Source organism: Anomaloglossus baeobatrachus, chromosome 3 (assembly GCF_048569485.1).
Source record: "Anomaloglossus baeobatrachus isolate aAnoBae1 chromosome 3, aAnoBae1.hap1, whole genome shotgun sequence".
NCBI classification, from domain to species: domain Eukaryota; kingdom Metazoa; phylum Chordata; class Amphibia; order Anura; family Aromobatidae; genus Anomaloglossus; species Anomaloglossus baeobatrachus.
The window spans coordinates 98,949,755-98,972,708 of record NC_134355.1 but is presented as its reverse complement, the minus strand read 5'-3'; the positions used below and the strand labels follow the sequence as shown (position 1 = coordinate 98,972,708).

The following is a 22,954-nucleotide window of genomic DNA, read 5'->3' as shown; positions in this document are numbered from 1 at the left end:
GGTAGCAACTGGTGCTTATAGGCGGCAAGTACACGAAGTGCCATCTGGAAAGCAAATAATAGATGCTGCCCTCATAGAGAAGATTACCTGGGCTACATGGACGAGGTGATAATGAATATGTCAGCATTTATGAGAAATCCAGTAGTGTGCTACAGATACAACGGCGCTGTAAGATGTGTAATCTATAACATCTCGTGTATGTGTTTCTCAGCATCCTGGGAGATGAAGTGATCGGTATCTGGCCACGTAACGCAGATAAAGCTGACGTGAATTGTGCCTGTGTGTCACACGCTGGACTGAACATTGTCACAGGAGACGACTTCGGCCTGGTCAAACTTTTTGACTTTCCTTGCACTGAAAAATTTGTAAGTGTAAATGTAGCACAGTGTGACTGTACTGATGTGAAATAGGTGGTTTTCTGTCACAAAATACTCTCAATGGGTATTCTGAAATTATCACTTAGCCATGGGTTTGGAAAAGTTCCTGATCGCTGGGAGGGCTCATAACACCAAGAACCGGGGATCTCCTCAACGGAGCTACAGTCATATGAAAAAGTTTGGGCACCCCTATTAATGTTAACCTTTTTTCTTCATAACAATTTGGGTTTTTGCAACAGCTATTTCAGTTTCATATATCTAATAACTGATGGACTGAGTAATATTTCTGGATTGAAATGAGGTTTATTGTACTAACAGAAAATGTTCAATCCGCATCTAACCCCTTCAGCCCCCGGGCACTTTCCGTTTTTGTTTTTTGCTCCCCTTCTTCCGAGAGCCGTAACTTTTTTATTTTTCCGTCAATCTTGCCATATGAGGGCTTGTTTTTTGCGGGACAAGTTGTACTTTTAAATGAAACCATAAGTTTTACCATATGGTGTACTGGAAAACAGCAAAAAAAATTCCAAGTGTGGAAAAACTGCAAAACAAAGTGTGATGGCACAATCGTTTTTGGGATGTTTTATTCACGGTGTTCACTATATGGTAAAACTAATGTGTGGGTATGATGCCTGAGGTCGGTGCGAGTTTGTAGACACCAAACATGTATAGGTTTACTTGTATCCAAGGGGTTAAAAAAAATTCACAAGCTTGTCCAATAAAAGTGGCGCACATTTTGCGCCATTTTCTGAAACCCGTAGTGTTCTGAGTTTTTGGGATCTATGGCTCAGTGATGGCTTATTTTTTGCGTCTGTTGACGTGGTCGCAGGCACGAGATTATGGGCGGCGCTGTGATTGCATTGCAAGTGCCCGCCCATAATCTCGTGACCGCGATCTCCCCTTTGCCTCGAGCGTTCTGCGCAAGCGCTGGAAGATGACCCGACGTTACCTCCTTCCCATCCTGCCCTGCAGCAGGAAATAGATGGGAGGAGCGGAGCAGCACAGCACAGGTTACAAAAAAAAAACAACAAACATTTAGTGCTTTTCACTTTTCAGAAGAAAATGTGTGTCTTTGTTTGATTTTACGTTTTTTTTACTGTGTACGTCGCTCAGATCCTCTCCGCGTCTCCTCGTATCCTGTGCTGTGCTGCTCCGCTCCTCCCATCTATTTCCTGCTGCAGGGCAGGATGGGAAGGAGGGACGTCGGGTCATCTTCCAGCGCTTGCGCAGAATGCTGGAGACAGAGGGGAGATCGCGGTCACGAGATTATGGGCGGGCACTTGCAATGCAATCACAGCGCCACCCATAATCTCGTGCCAGCGACCACGTCACCAGCGGTCCTCGCGTGCATGGGACCTCGGGCGCAGTGGGCGGCGTCCTGAGATATGAAATGGAGCAATGGGGGACAGCGTCAATTTGCAGGAGGGACAGCAACAGACACCAGAGAGCCCGCCCCCATGGATAATTTACAAGAATTACAGAAAAAAAGGTACAACTTTATAAAGTGTTTAATTTGGTTTCAAAGGGGGCACAAAAAGTACAGGAACCTTGCTAGAATGCAGCCCAGGAGCTGCAGAGGGGGAAACTTTTAGGTTTAAAGCTAAATTTCTGATGACAGGTTCCCTTTAAAGCAGATTAGAAAGTTGTAGAGTTTATTATCAATTGTGTGATTATATATATTTATATCAAACTGGATAACCCTTTAAAGAGGTGCCGACAACAGGTCAAAAGGGGTCAGTTTCTGATTATATTGTATTCCCGTTTTCCTGTTGCTCTGCTGGGTATTCCATTATATATATATATATATATATATATATATATATATATATATATATATATACACATCTACCCAGACACTGTGCAGACTTATTGGGGAAATGAGTATTTTGATCACATGATAATTGTTATACATGTGATCACTGAACAATCAAGCGTTTTATGGCAAATAGCCAACAGGGTCGCAAGAAGCATGTTGGACAAATAAAGGCGCAAAATAACTGCCCATGAATTGAAGAAAATCAAGTGTGAAGCTGTCAAGATGCCATTTGCCACCAGTTTGGCCATATTTCAGAGCTGCAACGTTACTGGAGTATCAAAAAGCACAAGGTGACATGGCCAAGGTATGGAAGGCTGAAAAACCACCACCTTTGAACAAGAAACATAAGATAAAATGTCAAGACTGGGCCAAGAAATATCTTAAGAATGGTTTTTCAAAGGATTTATGGACTGATAAAATGAAAGTGACTCTTGATGGGCAGATGGATGGGCCCGAGGCTGGATCAGTAAAGGGCAGAGAGCTCCACTCCGACTCAGACGCCAGCAAGGTGGAGGTGGGGTACTGGTATGGGCTGGTATCAACAAAGATGAACTTGTGGGACCTTTTCAGGTTGAGGATAGAGTGAAGCTCAACTCCCAGACCTACTGCCAGTTTCTGGAAGACAACTTCTTCAAGCAGTGTAACAGGAAGAAGTTGGTATCGTTAAAAAAAACAACATGATTTTCATGCAGGACAATGCTCCATCACATGCATCCAACTACTCCACAGCGTGGCTGGCCAGTAAAGGTCTAAAGGATGAAAAAATAATGACATGGCCCCCTTATTCACCTGATCTGAACCCCATAGAGAACCTGTGGTCCCTCATAAAATGTAAGATCTACAGGAAGGGAAAACAGTACACCTCGGAACAGTGTCTGGAGGCTGTGGTGGCTGCTGCACGCAATGTTGATTGTAAACAGATCAAGCAACTGACAGAATCTATGGATGTCATCATAAAGAAAGGTGGCTACATTAGTCACTAATTTCTTTGGGGTTTTGTTTTTGCATGTCAGAAATGTTTATTTCTAAATTTTGTGCAGTTATATTGGTTTTCCTGGTGAAAATAAACAAGTGAGATGGGAATATATTTGGTTTTTAGTAAGTTGCATAATAATTCTGCACAATAATAGTTACCTGCACAAACAGATATCCTCCTAAGATAGCCAAATCTAAAAAAAAAACAACTTCCAAAAATATTAAGCTTTGATATTTATGAGTCTTTTGGGATGATTGAGAACATTGTTGTTGATCAATAATAAAAAAAATCCTCTAAAATACAACTTGCCTAATAAGTCTGCACCCAGTGTATATACTGTATATATGTATAAATCCGCCATACAGTTACAGCTATATAAGCCTCTCTAATGAGTGCTAATCATTGTGGTCTTTCCATGGCTCACAGAATCCTCTGAGGCATGTCTTTAGGCTGCTCATCACTATTACCCTGTAAGCCATGCCCCCTTGTAAAGACCATCAAATTTAGTACTAAATTAAAAAGTTCATATCTCTCATACTGACTATTTATTTTTTTAAAAAAAAAAACAAACAACCCCCACCCCCACTAAAACTGTAATTCTCAGGGGAACAACAGGAATAAAATGAGAGCAATAACTGGACACGTGATCTGGTGACGAGTCCTCTTTAGTGTTGCAGCTTTAGAAAAGATTCCATTTATCACACAGTGTACAAATGAATAAACTCCCTGTGCTTTGTAATGGATGTTACTCACCGTGCAGATGTTACTATATTTTATACTGTTTATAACCTCCAGTTTTTTTGTTTTAGGCCAAACACAAGCGTTACTTTGGTCATTCAGCACATGTGACTAATGTACGTTTTTCGCACGATGACAAGTATGTCGTAAGCACTGGAGGAGATGACTGCAGGTAAAATCAATGCTATAAAAAGGAATCCATCAAATACACCATGTAACAAATAACACAATATTATGGGTAAAGGAGACCTGTCACTTACATGCAGTCTGATATGTAGATAGCACGGTATAAGGGGGAGAAGCTGATCAGAATTATATATAGGTTTGTTAAAAAGATTCAATATAATTTCTATTTTATGCATTGAAGTCCCTGGTGTTTGTTTAATATTATTATTATTTTTTATTATTATAGCGCCATTTATTCCATTGCGCTTTACATGTGAAAGGGGTATACATAATAGGGACAAGTACAATAATGATAGACAATTCAAGGCACAGACTGGTACAGGAGGAGAGAGGACAATGCCCGCGAGGGCTCACACTATACAAGGGATGGGTGAGGATACAATAGGTTTGGGTAGAGTTGGTCGTGCGTTGCTATATCAGACTGAGGGTTACGGCAGGTTGTAGGCTTGTCAGGAGGGGTGGGTGTATATATGTATGTATATATATATATATATGTATATACATATGTATATATATATATATATATATATATATATATATAATCTCTATCTAGTGGAGTCCAGTGGGTGGTCATTGTCATCAGTGCTTTGGATCCATGTGTTATCAATGTTTTTCCGGTATGAACAAAGAAGAAATGACATTACAAATCTTCTGTATTTTTCAATGTTAAAGATATTGTCCACTACTAGATGGCATATCCTTAGGATAGGTCATCAATATCTGATTGGCCGGGGTCCGATACACCATACCCCCGCCGATCAGCTGTTCAGCGGCATCAGGCAGCCGGAAATGCTCATCTCCAGAGCTGCTCCATCTTCTGATAGTGGACGCAACTAGGTACTGCATATCTGCCTCCCATTCTAATCAATAGGACGCGGATGTGCAGTACCTGGCCGCGGTCGCTATTGGAAGACGAAGCAGCACCGAAGCTGAGCATTTCCGGCAGCCTGCTGATGCCGCCGGGACCGGGAACAGCTGATCAGCAGGATGTCGGCCCACTGCCGATCAAACATTGATGACCTATCCTAAGGATAGGCCATCAATGTTAATTAAAGTAGTGGACAACCCCTTTAAACATGGATGCACACTAATTATACACTGACACTATCCGTGTCCTGTGCATGCTTTTCACAGATCCATAGAATTGTATTGGCCCCTGTGATCTGTGCTGCAGTAAAAAAAAACAGAGATGTGAGCAGCCCCATAGGTTATAAAGGGTACGTGTGGTGTCTCTGAACAGACAGTATGCCATACATAATGGACACACATACATGGGAAGGAGGCCATAGCTGCATATTGAAATTGGACTGAATATTTTTGTATCTTAATGATGCCATTGGCAATCTCTTACAATGTTACCTACAACCTGTGTAAAGGAGGTTTCTAAGGTCTTAAAAGATCAGGGTTTCAAGGGATTTATCTTCCCCATATACATGTTCCTCCACCACTTAAAAGAAAATTATATACATACAGTGGCATGTAAATGTTTGGATACCCTGGTCAAAATTACTGTTATTGTGAACAGTTAAGGAGTTAAAGTTGAAATGATCTCTAAAATTCACATTTCCTTTGGATTTTAGGCAAAAAAAAAATTTTCATCTTTTACATTTTTAAATTAACCAAAAGGAAAAAGGACAGATGCAAAATTTAGCGCACCCTCCCTGTTTAGTACCTAGTAACACTCCCTTTGGCAAGTATCACAAGATGCAAATGCTTTTTGTAGGCAGCCAAGAGTTTTTAAATTATTTGAGAGATTTTCATCTATTCTTCCTTGGAAATGTTTTCCAGTTCTGTGAGATTCCTGGCTCGTCTTGTATGCACTGATCTTTTGAGGTCTAGCCCCAGATTTACAATGATGTTCAAATCACAGGACTGTGAGGACCATTGTAAAACCTTCAACTTGCGCCTTTTGAGGTGGTCTATTGTGGATTTTGACTTGTGTTTAGGCTCATTATCCATTTGTGGAAGCTATCCTCTTTCCAACTTCAGCTTTTTACAGATGGTGATATGTTTGCATCATGAATTTGTTGAAATTTCATTGAATTCATTCTTCCCTCTACCTGTGAAATATTCCTCATGCCATTGACTGCAACACAACCCCAATACCTGATTGATCTACCCGATGCCTAATGGTTGGTGACATGTTCTTTTCTGAAATTCTGTGCCCTTTTTTTCTCCACACATACCTTTGATCATAGTGGCCAAGGAGTTCTATTTTAACCTTATCAGTACACAAGACTTGTTTCCAAAATGCATCAGGCTTGTTTAGATGTTCTTATTGATACATCTGAGTCTGAATTCTATGGTGAGGACACAGGAGAGGACTCCTCCATGAAGGCCATATTTGTGCAGGTGTCTCTGTAAAGTAGAACAATGTACCACAACTCCAGAGTCTGCTAAATCTTCCTGAAGGTCTTTTGCAGATAAGCTGGGGTTCTGATTTGCTTCTCTAGCAATCCTATGAGCAGCTTTCACAAAAATGTTGCTTGGTCGTCCAGATCTTATTTCCACTGTTCTTGTTAACTGCCATTTCTTAATTATATTTCAAAGTAAGAAAAGGGCAATTTGAAAACACTTTGCAAATCTTCTTATAACTGTCTCTTGCTTTATGGCCCTCCCCCATTTTCATTTTCAGAGTGCTAGGCAGCTGCTTAGTAAAACCCATGTCTACTGTTTTTGGCACAAGGTTAGAGGAGTCTGGGTTTTTATAAAGCTGTGAAATTTGCATCACTTAGCTGTCCCTAACAATGGTAGTGAACAAGCCATAACCCTAACAGACTAATTAAGGTCAGAAACCTTGGTCAAAGTTATCTGACCACACATCTCCAAAGTTGTCTAAACTTTTGCATCGGCCCCATTTTCCTTTTTGTAATTTTTAAAATGTAAAACATGAAAATATTTTTATTTTTTGCCTAAAGGAAATGTGTCTTTAACTTCAAGAATTTTAGAGATCATTTTGTCTTCAACTTGCTTAACTGTTTACTGTATATAGTTACCATATAATATCTATATAGATATAATAACATGTTCCAGCTATAGTAGGACTAAAAATTACCCCATAATGTTACAAAGAAAACTACAAAGGGTATTATTAGCAATAAATCACTATGTTAGGCCCAAATAATACCGCCACACCATAACCACTTCTTAGTGAATAAATTATAATTACCCTTGTGAAGAAAACCCACTGTACAAAGACCAATATTACGTATAATATTACTCCATTGTGGCTGAAATTACACAAGCAAACTGTTACTTCTGTTTGGAGTCATTAATTTTTTTCATCTTTTCCAATTAAACCTGGACCATCATGACAACTTCTAGCCACGACTGGAGTCTGCAACACACACATTTAACGCATCACATTTCCAGCACCGTTTCTACCTTTTTCCATTATGCACAACTTCCCATCCTACGGTTACCCCCAGTTCTGTGCCTTTTGCTGCCCCATCACTGAATCTGCTGTGAAGCCCCCAATACTTCCAACAACTGTGTCACCACTACAACTACCCCCTCACAAGTGCTACAGAGACAGCGCCCCCGAATAGTGCCAGATAGTGCCCCAAAGCAATTTGTTTCTTTAACAGTAAATCTGTATTTTGTGCCCCACCCCGTACTAGTGATCTCAATTTTTCTCAAAAAGTAATGGCTCCCTTTTCAGTAGTAATGACCCGTGTGTCCCATAGAAAGTAATAATACCGCCACTGTGCTCTGTTTAAAATATACAATTTCCATACATGTAGTCACGTGTTGACTAGACTTGCATGACTTTGCTCAATACAAATGAATTGAATGTGACCGTGCATGTCTAGTTGGAATGTGGCCAAAGTGTACAAACCACCTACTTGTGATCACGTACTCGCCTGCTCTCGGCAGCAATGGTGTAAAGTCCTGATAGTGTTTGGTGCTTGTGTTGTAAGGATTCACACATGTGCTGTTGACGCTGATAGAGTTCCAGCTGCTGCTCACCCAGAGATGTGGGGCTCCAGATGAGGGCCTTGTACTGTGGTTATACATGCACAGGGAGATCCGTGGTACTTTTCACATGGCTCAAAACTAGAGATCATCAAGGAAATCAAGTGGTGTGATAATAAGGAGAAAAAAAAGGGATAAAGACAACAATAAATTTTGGAAATCTTTCTATCATAAAAGCAGTTGACTAAGCCTCCCGAAGTAACCCTTTAAAAAGGAGCTCTGAGGTAAGAGTTGGTGTTGCCCTATCCAGAACTCTCCAGTCTCTCAATCTGAAAATGACAGTGTGGCCGTGCATTACAAGGAATCCTACTGATTTATATTGGGACTGTCCAATGCGTCATTCACTCCATATGTTATTAATATAACTGTGCAGTGTATATTTATGTTATTTACGACCTCATCAGAGCTAATGAAGCCTGTCTTTTTTTGCTGTAGTGTGTTTGTATGGAGATGCCTTTAAGAGCAGAGGAATGCTTGCACCAGACTTGAAACGCGTGGTGTCAGCGGCTGCGCACGACCTTCTAAAATGCTGCATGGATTTCTTGTGTCAACTGGACTGTGAAGACCACGACGTAGTAATGGACGGGTCACTTCACAATGACGTAAAGCAATTCTTTTGTAGAATGCAGCATTTTACTTCCAAGAAGACTGAGCTTACAAAGAAATGTCCCCATCTGAACACAATTACTTTAGCCCTTCCCTGTATTTTGGATTTTACAGCGGTGACACTGAATCAGTCGTTGTACACCACTTTTCAGGCCATCGATATTTTAAATGTGAATTTATTTTATTGTCGGATTTACTAGCGCTGCATCCTTAGTGATTATGATAATTGCACATTTTGTAAAGAAATCTGAGAATAATCATTGCTATTTTTACATTTGATATTTTACATAAGCCATGTTTAAAGCAATGGGACTTTTTAGTTGCTTACGGTTATTCATTTATTTATTTTTTTAACTCATTAAGTGCCTTGACCTATTTGTTGGCAGCCAGGCTCAGTGCAGTGCGTGGCATTGGTGCTATGACATCCTCAGTGACGGTGGCTTTATATGGATTGATACTCGGTCACTAAATCTTCAGTCACGTGACTTTCTATGTAAATCTGTCTATTACTACCATACAATGACGTAAGCGATCACTGTGTAAATGTAGGATATGTAGATCGGTCCTGTGTAGCCTAAGTTTCGTCTTCCGCTGGTTTCTTAGACTGTGCCACCTAATGTTGATGAAGTGTAATGAGAATAGCGGTCACACTCAGTGCTATGATGTGTGCCCATTATATATTTAGTAGCTCTTACCCTGTGAAATATAAGACCACAAGCTGGTATATATAGGTATACGTCATAGTAAATAATTATGGTCTCACTAACATTCCACTCTTATTAAATAATAGTCATTGTCAGACTTACAGTGAGCGCTCCGACATCCCATTATCTCCCATGGAAGCTATGACTGTAAGAACGGTTTCACACGTCTGGACCTGTCACAGGTCGCCTTAGCCGAATTCAACAACACTAATCAGGTTAGGGGACGTGCGGCCAATCCGGGCATTGCACTATATACTCAGACCAAGATACATGGCTAAGAATGGGCTCTTAAAAATAATAATAAATAATTCTCTATATTAAATATATTTGGAAATGAAGATAAAACTAGTGAAATGTTTTTGTATGTAAAATGAAAAATATAGTAATCTTTATTGGAAGTGCAACTACAGTAGTCATGAGATGCCTTAGTAATATTAATATTTGTATATGCATCACTTGTAGGATCTCATCTTATCTCCCAATGTTGTAATTGCTCTTTGGATCACAAAGCTTTGTACAACATCTGGTTAATGAAGTAGGTAGTCTGATAAATGAGGACATTGGTTTAAAGGGAGTCTGCACAAAATGACTGTTCAAGCCAAGAACATCTCAGTGCACCGTCGGTTTTGTACCCGGCGCACCCTCGCTTTTGTGCTCGACGCACCCTCGCTTTTGTTCTCGATGCACCCTCGCTTTTGTTCCCGACGCACCCTCGTTTTTGTTCCCGACGCACCCTCGGTTTTGTGCCCAGCGCACCCTCGGTTGTGAGCCCACTGCACCAGCGGTTGTGTTCCCTGTGCACCCTTCAACGTACTTGTTTTCCCCTCTATCTCCACCAACTCCTCCATGATTGACAGATCTGGCTTTAAAAAAAAGCTACAGAAGGGTAGAGATAGATGGAAAATAGGTGGAAAGTTGCTCTAAACTGTTTGGCAATGCCAAGCGTGCCCCAATCGCTTGTACTTACTTGAAACAGTCATTTTGTGCTTAAACAGTCCCTTTAAAGAGAATCTGTCACCAGGTTTTGCCACCTAACTTAAGAGCATAACGTAGGGGCAGAAACCCTAATTTCAACAATGTATCTCTTACTGGCCTCTTTAGTGTAGTTTTGATAAAATCACTGGTTTATCAGCAGATTATCAGTAGAGAGCTAGCAAATCTGCTGCTAGGTAGGTCAGTATATTCATGAACACTGTATAACCCCACTTTACCACTGATTGGCAGCTTTCTGCCCATGTATGGTGTACACAAAAAGCTGCCAATCAGTGGTGTGGGCAAGGTTACTCAGAGCACTGCTTGATTTGCGGCAATTAAAACAGTGATTTTATCAAAATGAAAAGAGACAGCTCTGTAATAACTCACTGTAATCAGGGTAACTATATTATGTTGCTCTTAGGCTGAGGCAAAAACCTGGTTCCAGAAGCTCTTAAAGCGGACTTACATTTATACCTTACACCAAACAGTAGGATTGGACAGACAGAATCTTTCTCTCTATAGACCTGATATTGTTTGCTGGTAGAAACTCCCATAATCAGCCAACAAGTCTCTGTGGTCACTGTACCCGAGAGCAAAACAAGTGACCCATTACTGTAACAATGTGAACATTTTCTGTATACTTTATCATTCCATAAATAATTTTTATTGTGCCTACCAGTGAGTCATTTATGACTTGTTAGATTGCCAAATATCATAATTCTATTTAACAATTACATTTTAATATTTCCAATAAATTTAAAAAAAAGTATTAAAAAAACCTCTCAATTTACTGTATCCAGTCGTTTTGGTGCTAGTTCTGGTGACGCGAACATTGGAACATCGGCTCAGTTTTGGCATTGTTTGTCAAAATATGTTATGTCCATGGCGGCTTTAGACTATATAAAGGTCTAAAAATAACCAGAGACGACTGCCTGTAGAAACCGCCATCGTAGCTGCTACACCCGGTGCCGATTTCCGGGAAAAACAACATTGGCCTTTTAGAGAGGACGTTTTCTTGGCGTTAGTTATGCCAGTCCAAGCAGCACTAGTGTCAAAACAGCTAAATGACGCCTTAACATTGATACCCACAGGTTCAGGGAATTTTTGGACAATTCAAAATCAAACATTTATACATAATAATCTAAAAGATGTCTACCGTAGATTACACAAAGAAGTGCAACAGCAGAGAAGAAAAACGTGCCATGATACTCCCCCACTCCAACACAGGGGCATGGCACTTAGACCAAAATGGCATACACTGTACGAACAAGAGTATTGGGACATATACACATTACACCAAACAGGAGCTTTTATGACTCCCAATCCTATTTCAGGGTGCTTAATCTGAGGCTTGCAATTGTGCTTGGTAATGTAAGGCTGCCGAACCTGCCACATGTGCTGTGCCGATAATACCAGAGGCAGTTTGGATGAAGGCAGCAATGTTGGTGACTTCTATGCACTATGTTCCTCAGTACTCAGTGACCCCACTCTAACTTTATGAGGTCCCCATTTTATGGCCAAGGTTGCTCTGGCTCCACTTTTCATTTAATCATGAGATTTCTTTCCTCCTAAATATTCCACAGACAGACTTGTTAGGCCATGTGCCCACGGGAGATCGTAACTGCGGACCTTTCTGCAGGGTCACGCAGCAACTCCCCGGAATCTGCAGCCATCCATTGCTTCGGTGTATCTGCGGAATTGTTGCGGTAAACCTGCGGATTTTGTGCGGAATTCCCACCCTGTATCTCCATAGTGGAGCAGCGGGAATTCCACAGATAATTCCGCATTAATAATGGACATGCAGTTAAGGCCGGTTTGCCGGATCCGGCGCTCTCCCATACAGTGACTACAGTACAGTGACAGCGCAACAAGCGCCGGTCACATGCTGTCATGTGACCGGCGCATGTGACCCGGAAGTTACAGCGCTGTCACTGTACTGTATTGTCTGTACGGGAGAGTGCCGGATCCGGCAAACCGGCGAAAAGCCGGATGTGTGAAACCGGCCTAAGTGCGGCTGTGGGAAATCCACAGCTGCAAATGCCGCAGCATTGATACAGCACTCCCCAAATCCCATAGGATACCATGGTTAGTGTGTACTTGTGTAAACCCACGGATTTATCTGGAAAAATCTGGAAAATCCGCAGGTTTTCCACGGCAAAATTTGCCGTTACTTTCTCCCGTGGGCACATGGCCTTATAATTGTGGCATCCTATTACAGGACCACCCTGGCCTGAGTGAGCACTTTATAGTGACCCATTCTATCACAAAGGTTAGTACGAGTGTATGGCGAAGGGCTGGATTTTATACACCGGTGAAAATGCGACGGATTGAAAAACCTAAATGCAATGATTAATAGCAATGGAATTTTGTCCATATAGCATATTAAGGCTTTTATCTCTGACCTTGAAAATAAAATTATGTAGTAGATGTATTGTGGTGAAGCATTTGTTAAGGATAACAAAAACTGCTGTGTGGTATTTGGCTGTGTATTGGGTGTTTTTTTGTTTTTCTTTCTACTATGCTTATGTAGACATTTACAATTCTTTATGTCCACACATAAGGTAGGGTATAATGTGTATCTAATGTGCCCCAAAGAATATCAAGTACTTATGAGGTTTATATACTGTGTCTGATCAATGCCTTACATTCATCATAAAATATCAGTCCATGGATGAGGATATAGTTCATGGTTCCAACAGGGACTACCTGACACTCATAGGCAGTGATATCTATCTTAGGCCCCCCTTCACATGTCAGTGATAAAAACGCACATGTTCCACGGTCTGTGGTGTGAGTGCGTGTGTTCAGCATGTGCTGTGATCGCACCCTGACAGCAAGAACCTTTATTCTTGCCTGTCTCCAGTGCTGCTGCAGCTTCTGGTCTTCCATGCAGTGAATATTCATGACCATAATGAGCAGGCCTGGAAGCAAGTGACAGCAGTGCCGAAGACAGTATTGCTGGAGACAGGTGAGTATAGAAAATAATTTTATTGCAAAGACGTGTTTTCTCCAGTATGTGTCACATGGATCACATCAGTGGTTGGGTCGTGTTACACCCCTGCTTCCAGAGACAACCAAACATGTCACAGTGTGGAGCACACAGACACACATATGTGAGAATACAGTGATGTATGCACAGACCCATTGATTTTAATGGATCTGCGTATGTCTGTCTCCAGTACGTATGAAAAACGGATGTCATACGTGCCGGAAGCACGGACGGGTGACAGAAGACTCAGTAAGTTACATGAAACATCACAGTTCCAAAGTTAGGTACTCTAAAACTCATAGCAGAGCAGGAAAATGAGGGTCGCTAGTTGTCAACTCTGTGGGCCGAAGGAAATGCTCCTTGACATGTGGCAACAGACTGACCCGTGTAAGGAAGATAGAAATAACTACTTTCTTTGTCGCTCCATTGGGAGACCCAGACAATTGTGTGTATAGCTTCTGCCTCCGGAGGCCACACAAAGTATTACACTTAAAAGTGTAAAGCCCCTCCCCTTCTGCCTATACACCCCCCGTGCCTCACGGGCTCCTCAGTTTTTATGCTTTGTGCGAAGGAGGCTGACATCCACGCATAGCTCCACATCTTAGTCAGCAGCAGCTGCTGACTATGTCAGATGGAAGAAAAGAGGGCCCATAAGGGCCCCCAGCATGCTCCCTTCTCACCCCACTCTGGTCGGCGGTGCTGTTAAGGTTGAGGTACCCATTGCGGGTACATAGGCAGGAGCCACATGCTGTTTTCCTTCCCCATCCCTTAATGGGCTCTGGGTGAAGTGGGATCCTAATCGGTCTCCAGGCACTGGGACCGTGCTCCTTCCGCAGCCCCTGGGGAATCTGCTGGACAGGAGCCGGGTATCGTCAGGGACAAGGCCCTGCTACTGTGAGGTACTCTGTGTCCCCCTGGGGGACCGCGCATGGAGCGCTTGTGCCATACACACTGCAGCACTGCTGGGTGTGTTAGTGCGCTGGGGACTACCGCGCTGGCCGCGCTTATTTGCCGGCCGCGCTTATAACTTTAGTCCCCGGCTTTTGCGGCCTAGTATCGCATATTCCCGCCCCCAGGCCTGCCAGTCAGGGGAAGGGCGGGACGCTGCACAGGACGTCAGCGCTGAGGGCTGGAGCATACTTTGTATCCTCCTCCCCCCTCACTCAGCACAGTGGGGCATCAGATTCCCGCACTTTCTAGGGCACGCCCACGGCCCCCTCCTCCCCACAGAACGCCGGCAGCCATTCCTGTCAGCACTTCTGACGCTGGAGAGGAGAGACAACACGGCTCTGGGAGGCCCAGGCAGGGAATCTGGTGATCACACAACCGCTTTGAGCGGTCGGTAAGCAGCACCTGGGTGCTGGCCCCACTGAGTGCCGAAGTGTACATATATATATATATGCTTATATGCTATACATTTACACTGTACAGTCGCACTGTTGATTTTTGGCTATATACCCTCCTGGATTGTACTCAGAGGAGACAACAGCATGTCGTCCGCAAAAAGCAAGGGTGCCAAAGCACAGGCTTACTTTGCAACCTGTACCTCATGTGCGGCTATACTACCGGCAGGTTCCACCGATCCTCATTGTGTGCAATGCTCGGCCCCTGTGGCACTTACTCAGCCGGAGCCTCTGCTACTGGTGGCCCAGGTGGAACCACCTGCTACCACTGTCCAGGTGACAGGGACGGAGTTTGCAGTATTTGCTGACAAACTGTCTGAGAGTATGGATAAATGGTCTGCTAAGATACTAGAAGCCTTACAGTCCAGACCGGTGACTCAGGCCACGGGCACTGTTGAATCATTGACCCCAGGCCCCCCTCAGTTGGAGCAGCAAAGTGCTCCTGGGGTGACCCATAGGTCCCAGGGTGAGGTCTCTGACACGGACCGCAGTCCCAGGCCGCCTAAGCGGGCTCGCTGGGAAATTCCCTCGACTTCATCACAGTGTTCAGGGTCTCAGCATGAGGACTCTCTGGATGATGAAGCGGAGGTAGCAGATCAGGATTCTGATCCTGAGGCCGCTCTCAACCTAGATACACCTGAAGGTGACGCCATAGTGAATGACCTTATAGCGACCATCAATCAGGTGTTGGATATTTCTCCCCCAGCTCCTCCAATTGAGGAGTCAGCTTCTCAGCAGGAGAAATTCCGTTTCAGGTTTCCCAAGCGTACATTGAGTACGTTTCTGGATCACTCTGACTTCAGAGAGGCAGTCTAGAAACACCGAGCTTGTCCAGATAAGCGTTTTTCCAAGCGCCTTAAGGATACACGTTATCCCTTCCCCCCTGACGTTGTCAAGGGCTGGGCTCAGTGTCCCAAGGTGGATCCTCCAGTCTCCAGACTGGCGGCTAGATCCATAGTTGCAGTGGAAGATGGGGCTTCACTCAAAGATGCCACTGACAGACAGAAGGAGCTCTGGTTGAAATCCATCTATGAAGCTATCGGCGCGTCTTTTGCTCCAGCATTCGCAGCCGTATGGGCACTCCAAGCTATCTCAGCTTGTCATGCGCAGATTAATGCAGTCACACGTACGTCTGCTCCGCAAGTGGTGTCCTTAACCTCTCAGGCGTCGGCGTTTGCGTCCTACGCCATTAATGCTGTCCTGGACTCTGCGAGCCATACGGCGGTAGCATCCGCCAATTCGGTGGCAGTCCGCAGGGCCATGTGGCTACGTGAATGGAAGGCAGACTCTGCTTCCAAAAAGTTCTTAACCGGTTTGCCATTTTCTGGCGACCGTCTGTTTGGTGAGCGATTGGATGAAATCATTAAACAATCCAAGGGAAAGGACTCATCCTTACCCCAGTCCAAACCAAACAGACCTCAACCACGGAAGGTACAATCGAGGTTTCGGTCCTTTCGGTCCGCGGGCAGGTCTCAATTCTCCTCGTCCAAAAGGCCTCAGAAGGATCAGAGGAACTCCGATTCATGGCGGTCTAAGTCACGTCCTAAAAAGACCGCCGGGGGAACCGCTCCCAAAGCGGCCTCCTCATGACTTTCGGCCTCCTCACACCGCATCCTCGGTCGGTGGCAGGCTTTCCCGCTTTTGCGACGCCTGGCTGCCACAGGTAAAAGACCGTTGGGTGAGAGACATTCTGTCTCACGGTTACAGGATAGAGTTCAACTCTCGTCCTCCGACTCGGTTCTTCAGAACATCTCCGCCCCCCGAGCGAGCCGATGCTCTTCTTCAGGCAGTGTGCACTCTGAAGGCAGAAGGAGTGGTGATCCCTGTTCCTTTTCAGCAACAGGGTCACGGTTTTTACTCCAACTTGTTCGTGGTGCCGAAAAAGGACGGATCCTTCCGTCCTGTTCTGGACCTAAAACTGCTCAACAAACATGTAAAAACCAGGCGGTTCCGGATGGAATCGCTCCGCTCCGTCATCGCCTCAATGTCCCAAGGAGATTTCCTAGCATCAATCGACATCAAAGATGCTTATCTCCACGTACCGATTGCTCCAGAGCATCAGCGCTTCCTGCGTTTCGCCATAGGGGACGAACACCTTCAGTTCGTGGCACTGCCTTTCGGCTTGGCGACAGCCCCACGGGTCTTCACCAAGGTCATGGCAACAGTAGTAGCAGTTCTGCACTCTCAGGGACACTCGGTGATCCCTTACTTAGACGATCTGCTTGTCAAGGCACCCTCTCAAGTGGCATGCCAACACAGCCTGAGCATTGCTCTAGAGACTCTCCAGAGTTTCGGGTGGATCATCAATTTTCCAAAGTCAAATCTGACACCGGCCCAATCACTGACATATCTTGGCATGGAGTTTCATACTCTCTCAGCGATAGTGAAACTTCCGCTGGACAAACAGCGTTCACTACAGACAGGGGTGCAATCTCTCCTTCAAGGCCAGTCACACCCCTTGCGGCGCCTCATGCACTTCCTAGGGAAGATGGTAGCAGCAATGGAGGCAGTTCCTTTTGCGCAGTTTCATCTGCGTCCACTTCAATGGGACATTCTCCGCAAATGGGACAGGAAGTCGACGTCCCTCGACAGGAACGTCTCCCTTTCTCGGGCAGCCAAGGCTTCCCTTCAGTGGTGGCTTCTTCCCACTTCTTTGTCGAAGGGGAAATCCTTCCTGCCCCCATCCTGGGCTGTGGTCACGACGGACGCGAGCCTGTCAGGGTGGGGAGCGGTTTTTCTCCACCACAGGGCTCAGGGTACTTGGACTCAGCCAGAGTCCTCCCTTCAGATCAATGTTCTGGAGATAAGGGCAGTGTATCTTGCCCTAAAGGCGTTCCAGCCGTGGCTGGAAGGCAAGCAGATCCGAATTCAGTCGGACAACTCCACATACATGGCATACATCAACCACCAAGGCGGAACACGCAGTCGGCAAGCCTTCCAGGAAGTCCGGCGGATTCTGCTATGGGTGGAAGCCACAGCCTCCACCATATCCGCAGTTCACATCCCGGGCGTAGAAAACTGGGAAGCAGACTTTCTCAGTCGCCAGGGCATGGACGCAGGGGAATGGTCCCTTCACCCGGACGTGTTTCAGGAGATCTGTTGCCGCTGGGGGATACCGGACGTCGACCTAATGGCGTCCCGGCACAACCACAAGGTCCCGACATTCATGGCACGGTCTCAAGATCACAGAGCTCTGGCGGCAGACGCTTTAGTTCAGGATTGGTCGCAGTTTCAACTCCCTTATGTGTTTCCTCCTCTGGCACTGTTGCCCAGAGTATTACGCAAGATCAGGTCCGACTGCCGCCGCGCCATCCTCGTCGCTCCAGACTGGCCGAGGAGGTCGTGGTACCCGGATCTGTGGCATCTCATGGTGGGCCAACCGTGGGCACTACCAGACCAACCAGACTTGCTGTCTCAAGGACCGTTTTTCCATCTGAATTCTGCGGCCCTCAACCTGACTGTGTGGCCATTGAGTCCTGGATCCTAGCGTCTTCAGGGTTATCTCAAGAGGTCATTGCCACTATGAGACAGGCTAGGAAACCAACGTCCGCCAAGATCTACCACAGGACGTGGAGGATATTCTTATCTTGGTGCTCTGATCAGGGTTTTTCTCCCTGGCCATTTGCCTTGCCCACTTTTCTTTCCTTCCTTCAATCCGGATTGGAAAAAGGTTTGTCGCTCGGCTCCCTTAAGGGACAAGTCTCAGCGCTCTCTGTGTTCTTTCAGAAGCGCCTAGCCAGACTTCCACAGGTCCGCACGTTCCTGCAGGGGGTTTGTCACATAGTCCCTCCTTACAAGCGGCCGTTAGAACCCTGGGATCTGAACAGGGTGCTGATGGCTCTTCAGAAACCACCTTTCGAGCCAATGAGGGATATTCCTCTCTCACGCCTTTCGCAGAAAGTGGCCTTCCTAGTAGCAGTCACATCACTTCGGAGAGTGTCTGAGCTAGCAGCGCTGTCATGCAAAGCCCCTTTCCTGGTGTTTCACCAGGACAAGGTGGTTCTGCGTCCGGTTCCGGAATTTCTCCCTAAGGTGGTATCCCCCTTTCATCTCAATCAGGATATCTCCTTACCCTCTTTTTGTCCTCATCCAGTTCACCAATGTGAAAGGGATTTGCACTTGTTAGATCTGGTGAGAGCACTCAGACTCTACATTTCTCGTACGGCGCCCCTGCGCCGCTCGGATGCACTCTTTGTCCTTGTCGCTGGCCAGCGTAAAGGGTCACAGGCTTCCAAATCAACCCTGGCTCGGTGGATCAAGGAACCTATTCTCGAAGCTTACCGATCTTCTGGGCTTCCGGTTCCCTCAGGGCTAAGGGCCCATTCTACCAGAGCCGTGGGTGCGTCCTGGGCTTTGCGGCACCAGGCTACGGCTCAGCAGGTGTGTCAGGCAGCTACCTGGTCGAGCCTGCACACTTTCACGAAACACTATCAGGTGCATACCTATGCTTCGGCAGATGCCAGCCTAGGAAGGCAGGTCCTTCAGGCGGCGGTTGCCCACCTGTAGGAAGGGGCCGTTTTACGGCTCTATTTCGAGGTTTTACTTTACCCACCCAGGGACTGCTTTTGGACGTCCCAATTGTCTGGGTCTCCCAATGGAGCGACAAAGAAGAAGGGAATTTTGTTTACTTACCGTAAATTCCTTTTCTTCTAGCTCCAATTGGGAGACCCAGCACCCGCCCCTGTTCCCTTCGGGCTGTTGTTCTTTGTGTACACATGTTGTTCATGTTCAATGGTTTCAGTTCTCCGAAATTTCTTCGGACTGAATTTACTTTAAACCAATTTATAACTTTCCTCCTTCTTGCTTTTGCACCAAAACTGAGGAGCCCGTGAGGCACGGGGGGTGTATAGGCAGAAGGGGAGGGGCTTTACACTTTTAAGTGTAATACTTTGTGTGGCCTCCGGAGGCAGAAGCTATACACCCAATTGTCTGGGTCTCCCAATTGGAGCTAGAAGAAAAGGAATTTACGGTAAGTAAACAAAATTCCCTTCATCTGCGCTAATATAAGGCATTACCTGTAATAATGAGGGCCCGTGTACCTAAAATCATAACCAGAGCATTCGGCCAAAAAACCGTTGAAAGACTTTGCATTCATTTCTATTGTAAAACCACTAACTGTTTATGTGGAGTCTTTTGAGCACTTACTTCCCAATTGAATCTACTCCAAACAAGACACTCAGAAGAAAATTTTCCTGAAGCCGTGTCCACTAGACCCCTCATCTTTGTGTGACCGGCCACCTACAAAAATTAATTGTGCACATAGCCTTAAGTTTTACGACCTTTATAGCAACCGATATTTCCTGGGCGTATTTGATGCTTACCAGAACCTGTGACATGATGGGTCTTAAGGCCCCCTTCACACGTCCGTGCAAAAGAAAAAAATTTTGCACGGTCTGTTGTGGCGTTCCATGGGCAACTGTGCGCCAGTGTATGTGTCATCAGTAAGCTGTCCATATGCTATCCATGTGACATCCAGATAGCATGAACGTGTATGCTTACCAGTCTCCAGCGTTACTCTCACACTTGCTTCCAGGTGGACCCAGGAGTAACACCAGCGCCGGAGACAGAAAAGTATAAAAATCCATGTAATTTCAGTAAAATGTCCTCTGGTACTTGTCACACGGATCACATCAGTTTGCGGTCTGTGTAACATCAGTGCTGCCGGCCAAAAACTGACATGTTGCAGTGTGAGGCATATAGACACACCTGTGCTTCACAGGGACTGTATCAAAACAGATGTGTGAACTATCCCAAGAATCTTATGGGTCTACATGTGTCCATGTCTCTGGTAGGTGTGGAGACAGACGACACACCTACCAGAGACTTGTTGTGCGAAGGGGGCCTAAGCTATAGGCAAAGATGGAGGACCGGCTGAACATTAGTCAAGGGCAAAGCAATTTAGTTACGTAACTCTAGGATATATGAGGGGCTAAGGACCGTTTCACACATCCGGCATTTCGCCGTATCCAACACACTCCAGTACAGTGTTAATACAGTACAATGGCATCGTAGCAAGATCCGGTCACATGACAGCATGTAACCGGAAGTTGCCGCAATGCCATTGTACTGTATTACTGTACTTGAGTGTGACGGATCCGGCGAAATGCCGGATGTGTGAAACGGCCCTAAGAATTGAGACCAGAGATGACAATAGCACAGAGTCCATCAACACATCATCATAATGGACAGGAGACAGAGCATGTAGCTTGCATTCTACACTTTTAATAAACCCTGACAGCTTCTCTTTGGAAGGTTTTGGGCAATCATTATGAAAATTAAGACTTTTAGTTTACAAAATGACAGTACATAATGGATGGTGGCCTGGTCGCTATGATAAGAGTTTGACTATAGTGGAATTAAGCTCCATTCTCATGGATAAGATAATGGCGTACACTATTAGGCTGGTTTCACAAGGCCCTAACATCTGCATTTTATGGTTCATATTAAGGCCAAAAGATGACTATAGGGGGTTCATCAAGACTGATGTTTTATACGCCAGCCCTAAATAAAAAGCCTGGTGGAGTAAGATGCAATACATTCTTGTAAAGAGGCTCATCTTTTTGATCATTTGCCAGAAAGTAAACCTATGTAAGCTATAATTTGGCCTAGAGTAGCAACATAATTTATACCAATGTTCTGCTCATAAGTGACTCCTTTTATTAAGTTCCACCCATGTACAGCAGTAACTGACAAAAGGGCAAACATTTTTTGTTTTTCTTGTATAAAACACCTTGTGCCAAGTTTTGATATTTTTTCAGAAAGCTGGAAAGACACATCCCCCCCCATTGTGGGATATACCCGGCCAAGATCCCACATGTATCTCTCAGACCATACTACCATCGAGGAACAATGTACAAGACGTGATCTTGGCTCTATTTAGGTTTATGGCCAGATAAGTACTTATGCCACGTATAGAAGAAAAAAAAACCTCATCCATGCTGGTCACCATGCTTGCCTATGTCTTAATGTAAACCATACTGATTGTATCTATGGAGTCATAAAAATATAAATACATATTTAAAAAGATTGAGATGTATATGGATAGAAATATATGTGTGTGTGTCAGTGTGTGTGGCCATCGATCAGAAATCTAGCATTAGCGCCTATTGCAGGTATATAATACCGAGGCTAAATTCTCTGGATCTCGCCCAGTGAATTTCCCTTACTATCTAGAAAGCGGCTTTACTCCGGAGATTTGTACTATACTGTAAATTGATATAATGTATAAAATTATTTTTTACTCATTGTTTGTGCAAGTTTGAAAACTCCAATTTTTGTGGTGAATAAATTTGTGTTGCATTTTTTATTGTGTCATGTTTGTGCTTTATCAACGTCTGCTTTTACCGAAAAGCTTAGACTAGAAACACAGGAGAAATGTACATTTATGGTATGCCAACATAAGTGCACAATTTAGAGTAATTCCTGTGGTCAGTAGTGTAAATGAGATTAAGGCTAGTTTCACACTTGCGTTGGACGGCTTCCGTCGCATTGCGTTGTGTGACGGATGCAACGGATGTGTTGCATATAGTGGCACAACGGATGCTGCAAAACAACGGAATCAGTTTTTTTTTTTTTTTTTTTTTAACAGTTTACCGACGGCAGACTGTTGTGAACGATCAGCTGATCGCTCCCAGCGCCGGGAGAGCAGCTGATCGCTCCCAGCGCCGGGAGAGCAGCTGATCGCTCCCAGCGCCGGGAGAGCAGCTGATCGCTCCCAGCGCCGGGAGAGCAGCTGATCGCTCCCAGCGCCGGGAGAGCAGCTGATCGCTCCCAGCGCCGGGAGAGCAGCTGATCGCTCCCAGCGCCGGGAGAGCAGCTGATCGCTCCCAGCGCCGGGAGAGCAGCTGATCGCTCCCAGCGCCGGGAGAGCAGCTGATCGCTCCCAGCGCCGGGAGAGCAGCTGATCGCTCCCAGCGCCGGGAGAGCAGCTGATCGCTCCCAGCGCCGGGAGAGCAGCTGATCGCTCCCAGCGCCGGGAGAGCAGCTGATCGCTCCCAGCGCCGGGAGAGCAGCTGATCGCTCCCAGCGCCGGGAGAGCAGCTGATCGCTCCCAGCGCCGGGAGAGCAGCTGATCGCTCCCAGCGCCGGGAGAGCAGCTGATCGCTCCCAGCGCCGGGAGAGCAGCTGATCGCTCCCAGCGCCGGGAGAGCAGCTGATCGCTCCCAGCGCCGGGAGAGCAGCTGATCGCTCCCAGCGCCGGGAGAGCAGCTGA

The 22,954-nt window shown here is 45.3% G+C and overlaps 1 protein-coding gene across 3 annotated transcripts in view; it reads left to right on the top strand.

Annotated features, from left to right (window-relative positions):
* The window catches only part of EML6 (EMAP like 6), a 338,267-nt gene extending 326,119 nt beyond the window's left edge, over positions 1-12,148 (top strand). For all 3 annotated transcript variants that reach the window (XM_075339339.1, XM_075339338.1, XM_075339340.1), the window contains 4 exons: positions 2-105; positions 212-365; positions 3,976-4,076; positions 8,501-12,148. In XM_075339339.1, coding sequence (XP_075195454.1) covers positions 2-105; positions 212-365; positions 3,976-4,076; positions 8,501-8,525 — 384 coding nt within the window. In that variant the 3' untranslated portion in view covers positions 8,526-12,148. The remainder of the gene's footprint in view (position 1; positions 106-211; positions 366-3,975; positions 4,077-8,500) is intronic.
* Positions 12,149-22,954: the final 10,806 nt, after the last annotated feature.